At 29.8% G+C, this 9,777-nt stretch overlaps 1 protein-coding gene across 9 annotated transcripts in view; it reads left to right on the top strand.

Moving 5' to 3' along the window:
* Nucleotides 1–9,777, top strand: part of LOC111707039 (FMRFamide receptor) — a 59,807-nt gene that overhangs the window by 35,413 nt on the left and 14,617 nt on the right. For all 9 annotated transcript variants that reach the window (XM_023480029.1, XM_023480030.1, XM_023480031.1 and 6 more), the window contains 2 exons: nt 1,661–1,769; nt 3,196–3,269. In XM_023480029.1, coding sequence (XP_023335797.1) covers nt 1,661–1,769; nt 3,196–3,269 — 183 coding nt within the window. The remainder of the gene's footprint in view (nt 1–1,660; nt 1,770–3,195; nt 3,270–9,777) is intronic.

Genomic DNA, 9,777 nt, shown 5'->3' on the forward strand with positions numbered 1-9,777 from the left:
AAACTTAACTTTTATCTAAAAATGCAGCTTTACGCGGGAATCTTAATTAAGGTTTTTTTATAAAAGAAAAAATGAAAGAGTTTCTTTATGAGAAAAAGGTTATTAATTTTTCAATCTAAAACTGACTACTGCAGATACGGTTACTTCTCCTTGAGAGACAAGCAGATAATTGTCTAGAAGGAGGAAACAAATAAATAGTTTTAACCCTAATGGTTGAAGAGAGGCGTATTTCAGCCAAAAACTTTTCTTTTTCCAGATGGTTGAAGCCTTTTTTGATTTTATTTTTAACCAGAGCCCAAACCAAAGAAACGAAAACCCTTGAAAAAAAATATGCTCTTTGCAAAAATTCTCGACTAGCTTCCTTTAACCAGAAGGAGTTTAAATGATTTTATACCTTGGAAAAGAATATTTCGAAATAAATGTTAAAATATCAAATTAAACCAATGCAGCTGGGGGGATATTTTAGTTATAAACTTAAAAAGGAAAATTTTACCCCATATATTTGGGTTTCAGGAAATGTTCATCCATGGATTAAAAAAAAAAAGTTCATCCAACGTTGAAATCTCTTGTATTAAATACTCTTAATCCAGATTGCTAAATATCTGTATTGACCTAAATCATCTCTTTCTCCCTGCTGGATCCCGACCAATGAGAGTTATGTCATCACTATATCACTTAAACATAATAATCAATATAAGAATCCTATGAATTAAAAATTTACCTTTTCTTCAGCAAAATTTACTTCTATAACCGATTTCTTCTTTTGATTTTAAAGGAAGAAATGTTCAGAAGAGAATTCTAAAAAGTTTCTTTTCAATCAATTGTTATATTCCGCCTTTGTGAAAATTTCTTAAACATTTTATACATAAAATCTTTACAATATTATTAAAATTTTGGTAATAATTAAACAAAAGCATTCTAAATGTTTTTTTGGAAACAAAAGACAACAATTTTGCCAATTCGGTTCAGCCGTTATGAGGCTCTATTGATTTACCTGACATGGCATAAAACAAAATAAACATACAATGCATGTCTGACTAGAGTAATTTATTGCTGGAAAAAGGTTGCATTCACCTTCATAAAACATGCAATGTAAAAATTTGCGAAATGGTATCAAAACAAAAGAATTAGATTAAGTTGTTATACTTATAATAAATCTTCGTTTTTTCGTGATATTATTCTGGGGAAATACAATTCCAAAACTGAACCAAAAAAAATGAGTAAATTTATTATATATTTTTTTCTCCATTTTTAATTCAGGTCTTGTAAGAAACTACTAAGATAGAATTGTATCGATATTAGGAAAACGATATGAAAAGCAAATAGTCAATATTTATCAATTATTTGATTCACTTTCTTCTTCAGAATCAAGATCTGCTTTTACATAGAAAGTGTCAAAATGATTAGTACAACTTTTCAACCCCGTATCTTCTTTAGTTTTAATTTTTTGAATGAGAAACTCAGAAAAACATATTTTATTTTCTCTGAATGTTAGGAAATCAAAACTTTTTTATTCGTCTCACTGGCGCGCTCAAAAAAAGGGTTTATAATTGAAAACATGAAAAATTAATTTGACTTTTTTCTTATAAAATTTGAGGACAAATAAGATTTCAAAAATTTGAAAAACATTTTAAATGAATTTATATTTCATTTTTTCTAGCTTGGAGTGACCCTTCTCTACCCTCTACCAATACTGTCTGAAACCTACAGTAATTTTGAACCTAATGTTACCCCATACATTCTACCATTCACACAGATAGCGCTTACAGGTAGGGACGGGAATCATTTATAAAAACGAAGGAAAAAACGAGAATTTTTCTTCGGTTCGTTTTTACTTTTCAAAACAAACGAACTTTTGTTTTTAGAAAGAAAAAAAAAGAAGAATAAAACCAACGAACTGATAGTTTTAAAAACGACAACATGTTTTTTAAATTAAAAGTATTGTTTACGACAGAAATGACCTTCTGGTAAACCTCAATTTATCACAAAGTATGTTTGACAAAGCGCGGGTAAACTCCCGACGTCAATGTTTTTTTCATCCATTAAATGAAGATTTCCGTATTTGCTAGTTGATACTATTTTGTTGGATCGTGTATTTGAAATATTTAAGCTTGCCTTTTACACTATTTTTAACTTATTTCGAAAATTTTTCAAATGAAAATGGACACTTTTTTAATAAAGCGGTTTTGTTTTTTAATCATACCCATTACTCAATTTGAAGGATTTCAGGAAAATAAATTAAAAATAAGGTTAAAGATTATTTTTGCTATTTCCGATAAGTTTAATGACATTCATGCAGTTGGAAACTTTGTTCAAAGTCTGAATAACTCTGCAAATTGTTCTGCGGCTGCTAGATTAATTTTGGATAAAATCATAGATATATGAATTTACTTGGATTGGAAAGCAAATTGACAGAACAGAAAATGCGTCTTGGAATGTCAGATAGTATGCATGCCGTGTCGGTACGACTAGTATGGCCTATCTAGCTTGGCGTATATGATTCAAAGGCTGACGCATGCCCCTCAAGAGTTTGTATATCCTTGTAGCACGAATTGTATACATTGAGAAGACGTCGATTTGCTGACCGTATTTACGGAAGTTTATGTAAAGGAAATAGATTATCAAGTAAATAGGTGGCAACAGAGAAATGGACCATTATACACGACGTGACAAGTGTCAAATATAACAAGGAAAACAACATTTTCTCACATTAGATGACATGTTTTCAAAATTTAATAAAAAAGTGTAAAAACAGAAAATAATGAACACAGAAAATTGCACTTATATTACTGAAAAATAAGCACTTTTTATAAAATGATCACTATTATGAAAAAAATGTTGGGACACAAAAACTGAATTTACACTTGTGTGACGTAAGAATACAGCTGCACTAAGAGTGTACAAATTCTACGTTGCCATCTATTGTACTAGAATATATTTGATGTAAATGGTTACCCACAGAGGATGAGACATGCAGAGACGACAGTAAAGTATTTATGGAAACCTTGTTCTCACATCTTGGTTCTCTGGAACTTGAAACTTTTTTTTTAAATTCTGAATAAAATGATTGAAAGGATATATTTTAAAAAATTCAGATTCGCTTTAAATCATGATTTTTACGTCGACATTAAAGTCTCATCTTTTGTGGGTAACCCGGTATCATGAATTGCACAGGTAACTTCTTTAATATTTTAGGAAGTGTATATAGTGTACTTGCTGTTGCTTTGGAGAGATACTTCACGATTTGTCGACCTTTTCAGTATAATCTGGTAGGTGGTTGAAATATATACCTTTTCAGTATAATCTGGTAGGTGGTTGAAATATATACCTTTTCAGTATAATCTGGTAGGTGGTTGAAATATATACCTTTCCAGTATAATCTGGTAGGTGGTTGAAATATATACCTTTTCAGTATAATCTGGTAGGTGGTTGAAATATATACCTTTTCAGTTAAATCTGGTAGGTGGTTGAAATATATACCTTTCCGGTATAATCTGGTAGGTGGTTGAAATATATACCTTTTCAGTATAATCTGGTAGGTGGTTGAAATATATATTTTTCCAGTATAATCTGGTAGGTGGTTGAAATATATACATTTTCAGTATAATCTGGTAGGTGGTTGAAATATATACCTTTTCAGTATAATCTGGTAGGTGGTTGAAATATATACATTTTCAGTATAATCTGGTAGGTGGTTGAAATATATACATTTTCAGTATAATCTGGTAGGTGGTTGAAATATATACATTTTCAGTATAATCTGGTAGGTGGTTGAAATATATACCTTTTAAGTATAATCTGGTAGGTGGTTGAAATATATATACCTTTTAAGTATAATCTGGTAGGTGGTTGAAATATATACCTTTTAAGTATAATCTGGTAGGTGGTTGAAATATATATACCTTTTCAGTATAATCTGGTAGGTGGTTGAAATATATACCTTTTCAGTATAATCTGGTAGGTGGTTGAAATATATACCTTTTCAGTATAATCTGGTAGGTGGTTGAAATATATAAACCTTTTCAGTATAATCTGGTAGGTGGTTGAAATATATAAACCTTTTCATTATAATCTGGTAGGTGGTTGAAATATATACCTTTTCAGTTTAATCTGGTAGGTGGTCAGTAAAAGATTAAGTGTTTTTCAAAGGGGGTTTGAAGTAGGTAGAGGCTAAGCATTGAATTAATTATTAATCAATTGGCACGATTTTTATGTCTATTTTCAGATATAAAAAAATATTTCTTATCGATTTTTAATTATATTATGGTTTAATTTCAGTATTTGTTTTCTTATAAATATGTTCAGTTCTGATGATATAAACATATTTATATTTTCTCTAAGTTGGTTCTTTCGTTTTCCTATTTTTTTAAGGATATAAATATTGCAAAGTTTGATAAAGGCAAGAAATGTTGGAAGTTTTATCTAAAGTTTAAAAACGAACCAAAACGACTTACATCAATACTGTCGCAAAATAGAAATTCGAAAAATACAAGTTGGCTTTTTGTCAAAATTTGGGCACTTGAACATTAGAAATTCAGAAAATACAAGTTGGCTTTTGTCAAAATTTGGTTCTTTAACATTAGAAATTCGGAAAATACAAGTTGGCTTTTGTCAAAATTTGGTCCCTTTAACATTAGAAATTCGGAAAATACAAGTTGACTTTTTGTCAAAATTTTGGCCCTTTAACATTAGAAATTCGGAAAATACAAGTTGACTTCTTGTCAAAATTTGGTCACTTTAACATTAGAAATTCGGAAAATACAAGTTGGCTTTTTGTCAAAATTTGGGCACTTCATTAGAAATTCGGAAAATACATAATAGCTCTTTGTCAAAATTTGGTCCCTTAAACATTAGAAATTCGGAAAATACAAGTTATTTTTTGTCAAAATTTGGGCACTTTAACATTAGAAATTTGGAAAATACAAGTTGTTTTTGTCAAAATTTGATCACTTTAATATTAGAAATTCGGAAAATACAAGTTGGCTTTATTTCAAAATTTGGTCACTTTAACATTAGAAATTCGGAAAATACAAGTTGTTTTTGTCAAAATTTGATCACTTTAATATTAGAAATTCGGAAAATACAAGTTGGCTTTTTGTCGAAATTTGGGCACTTCATTAGAAATTCGGAATATACAAATAGCTCTTTGTCAAAATTTGGTCCCTTAAACATTAGAAATTCGGAAAATACGAGTTATTTTTTGTCAAAAGTTGGGCACTTGAACATTAGAAATTCAGAAAATACAAGTTGTTTTTGTCAAAATTTGGTCACTTTGATATTAGAAATTCGGAAAATACAAGTTGGCTTTTGTAAAAATTTGGTCCCTTTAACATTAGAAATTCGAAAAATACAAGTTGACTTCTTGTCAAAATTTGGTCCCTTGAATATTAGAAATTCGGAAAATACAAGTTGACTTCTTGTCAAAATTTGGTCACTTTAACATTAGAAATTCGGAAAATACAAGTTGACTTCTTGTCAAAATTTGGTCCCTTTAACATAATAAATTAAAAGTTTTTGCTGTGGATATCGAGTTCAGACCCCACCCCCCTGGTCGAAAAAATGAATTTATGATCAGCCATATGATCGTCGAAGAAAGGTTCCCCCATCCCTCCCTCCTTATTATGGTTGAATAGTGTATGAAGTGTAGCAGCTGCCAAATATTATCTATCTATTAACTATATATCTATATATCTTCTATTACTGCAACAAAACAAAACAATGAGAATGAAAATGAATATTCCAATATTCTATTTCCCAGCAAGATGTTCTGTCCAATTTTTGGATAAATTATACCCATAGCTGTCTTCTACACACACAATGGGATTTTAGTTTTCCTTCTAATATCATCTTTCATCTGCGGGCCGTGTGAAATATTCTGCATTCGTGGCATCAAAAAGATATACCAGAGCCCAAAATTTACGAGAGTTTTGTGAAACGAAACTACAGAGTATCCTTTTTGGGGGGTCTGAATATTTGTGTAGATTTTGGGGGGTCTGAATATTTGTGTAGATTTTGACTCAAGAAATTAGAAAAAAGAGAGATTACAGTTATTACAAATACTTTTTTGAAGATTTAAACCATAATGGTTGTTAATCCTATAACAATATTTTTATTAATACTGGATTTCCTTATTTTGACTAATAATAATAAGGGCTTTCCTGGTTTTAAATATAATATGTGTTTTCATGGTTTTAATCTCATTTCTAACACAGTGCAAACTTTACATAGATCTGATTGAGGATGTTCCTTGTGGATATTATTTAAGCTATGAGATTTAGATAAAAAGAATTTCACTGATTGATTGTAATTGAACATTATAATCTGTACAGTTGTACACAAAATACTTTTTTGACATTTTTTTATTTAAAATTGAAGGGACTGTAAGCACGGTTTCATGTGACCCTCCACACACCGGACTAACCAGAGTAAGAGGCATTTGGTTTCTTCTATTTGAAATCATACGCAGTTTGGTCTATAATTAAACAATCTTTAAACTTACGGATTTGTTTGTTTTACACTTCTTATTCAAAATGTATATGCCGATTGCCGACAAAAATGTATTTTTTAAAAAAGGCTAAAAAAGTATGTTTAATGCGACAAATTGTGATCAAAAGTCACAGTTTTCTGGAATATTGACAGAACCGTTAAATCCACGTGTCCATGCTAAAATGACAATGCCAGATTTACAATAGTACTCTTAAAAGCTTTGTCTGATCAAGAATGAATTAGATATCTTCTAAATCTTTATCAGATTATTAAAGGTTTTAAGGGTACCTTTGTAAATCGAGTGTTGCCATCTTAGCATGGAGGGTCATATGAAAATATGCTTACAGTCCCTTTCAGAGAATGGTCATTCGGGATGGTCCTAAAAATTTTCAAGGATCTCAAAAAAAATGACCAGAGATGAAAACTTTAGAATGGGATATCCTTAATCCCGATCGCTAAATTAATCTGGAGATTAAAAACAAGAAGAGAACAAGCATTATTTAATCTGGAGATTAAGAAAAAGAGTGGATCAAGCAATAATCCCGATATCCATCATTCAAAAGTTCCCAGCTCAGTTGACATACTTTCAAGTGACTCTTTATTGCCATGTCAGAAAATATTATTTATTTATTATTCCTTTAAGATTAAATATAAGATGATATTATTACGTTGACAGTCTCTTTAACAAGATATATCAAACCTTTAAGATTAAATATAAGATGATATTATTACGTTGACAGTCCCTTTAACAAGATATATCAAACCCGTAACTTAATTTTTCCACCAGATTTTTCTGTCTTACCCTTTATTTTATTTTTCTAAATTTAAAATATTGATTATTTTAATAAACCTTCTTGTCCTATGCCTAAAAATATTCAATTTTAATACAAGTATATTTATTTATTGATCCATTTTAAACTCTTTAAACTTTGCCAATAGAATAGCTAAAAGTATAATTTTTGAACATTATTATTTATTTACGCATTATTTAATATATTTTTTATTTTGATCGTTTTAAATCTATTTGTTAAATTTTGGCTGGATGGTTTCAAGATCTAATCTTAAAGATTTTCAAATTAAGTTCTCAGATGAAATTGAGTTTAATTTAATTTGAAATTACATTTACGATTCTTCTTCAAGACTGCAGTTACTTACTCAATATAAAACCTTGAAATTTATCTACTAAATAAAGCTCTTCGCTAATTCGCTATTGCTGACCAAACGGCTGAACCAAATTGCCAGGGAAATTTTGATGTAACCCATGAGTACCCCGGGGGTGACAAAGGCTAAAAATAATTATTATATTCTTTAAATTTCATGAGCAACCCGGGCAATGCTAAAATCAAGCTGAAAGACCAAGCGCGGGTTAACGGCGGGAGTAACTGTGAGTAACCTGGGCAATGCCGGGCAATACAGCTAGTATGTCATATTAATAGTTCTCCTGTACCTGGGTCGCCAAGTGTCTGATATTAAGGGTTTAGGACGAGTAATCAGTTTCTTTTTCCAAGTTTTCCTGCCAACAAAATGTAGTTTTGGCACAATGAATTTTTACCACCTGTGGTTTTCTAAACTAGCTGTTTAAAGGTTATAAATTGTCCTTATCTGTTTCTAAACTAGCTATTTAAAGGTTATAAATTGTCCTTATCTGTTTCTAAACTAGCTGTTTAAAGGTTATAAATTTTCCTTATCTGTTTCAAAACTAGCTGTTTGAAGGTTATACATTTCCTTATCTGTTTCTAAACTAGCTGTTTAAAGGTTATAAATTGTCCTTATCTGTTTCAAAACCAGTTGTTTAAAGGTTATAAATTTCCTTATCTGTTTCTAAACTAGCTGTTTAAAGGTTATAAATTTCCTTATCTGTTTCTAAACTAGCTGTTTAAAGGTTATACATTTTCCTTATCTGTTTCTAAACTTTATAAATTTCCTTATCTGTTTCTAAACTAGTTGTTTAAAGTTTATAAATTGTCCTTATCTGTTTCTAAACTAGCTGTTTAATGTTTATAAATTTTCCTGATCTGAGTCTTCTGATTCACCAATACTTGTGAAAAGAACATATTGCGCCTCAGGAAGAAAGAAAATTAGAATTCTTGTATTTTATGTATCATTCATTCTTGTATCCTTGTATCCTTGTATCCTTGTATCCTTGTATCATTCATTCTTGTATCCTTGTATCCTAGTATCCTTGTATCATTCATTCTTGTATCCTTGTATCACTGTGGGTATGTAAGAAAAATCAGAAAATTTCAACAGCCTCAGACCAATACTTTTTGAGTTATGTAAAAAAAACTACAGGGGGGGTCAAATTGACCCCCCCCCCGCAGGAATAGGGTTAAGAATTTGATCAAAAGTAAAGAAATTCAAACTTTTTAAAAATATTGGACTAATAAATGTGAATAGGTAGTTTAAGATTAAGTAAAAATAGTTTGAAAAAAGATTATATTTTTCTGTCCTTTTGAAGAAAGTTAAAGGTAGACCACATTTTACAGAACTTGAAAGTAGATGCAAACTTTCAGCTGTAAAAATACATTATATTTTTGATATTTTACATTTATTGTTTGTCTATAGCTTTAAAAATGAAAATAACTTTCGAATCAATATTAATATTGAAGAACTTTTAAAGGCTGGAAGGTGAAATGTCTTAGTTTTATTTCAATCCCTTTTTCATGAATGACGAGAACAGCATAATTGTGTAAATCCTATAAAGGCAGTTTCTTGCAACAAAATATTTTTACAAATTCCAAAAAATGAGCTTTGAAGATACTTTAAACATAAATAACACTTTTAAGAAAACAAGTCCTTTGATGATATTAGGGATTTTGTTAAATCTTCAAGAAAAAAAATAGTTTCAAAGATTCCTGATAAAGTTTAGGAAGCTTCAAAAACAAAAGTTTCAGAATTTTACAAGATTGACTGGTTGCAAAATAAAAAGGAGTTGAAAATGAATATTAATCATTAGTGAAACTAGTTAAAACTCTTCATAAAATGGTCTTGTTGACCACAAGATCGCCTAGAGCAGGCTGAATCATAAATAGATCTGGATGAAAAAGTTAAAACAATACATTATTTGTAATTTTTATATAGAATATTTCTTACATTTTTTAATTTAAAACAAAATTTAAGGTTAAACTTTTTAAACCTATTTTTAGGGACCAATCATTAATAAACATCCCTCTTTCGCTCTGGATGTTTTGTAGGCAACATAGGTTTTGGGAACCCTTGGTAAAGTAAAATCCCTTAACTTCCCTGTATAGCAGTTTTGAATAATTATAATTAAGTAAATAATTAAAAATC

This window comes from Eurytemora carolleeae, unplaced genomic scaffold, assembly GCF_000591075.1.
Source record: "Eurytemora carolleeae unplaced genomic scaffold, Eaff_2.0 scaffold757, whole genome shotgun sequence".
In the NCBI taxonomy this organism is placed as follows: domain Eukaryota; kingdom Metazoa; phylum Arthropoda; class Copepoda; order Calanoida; family Temoridae; genus Eurytemora; species Eurytemora carolleeae.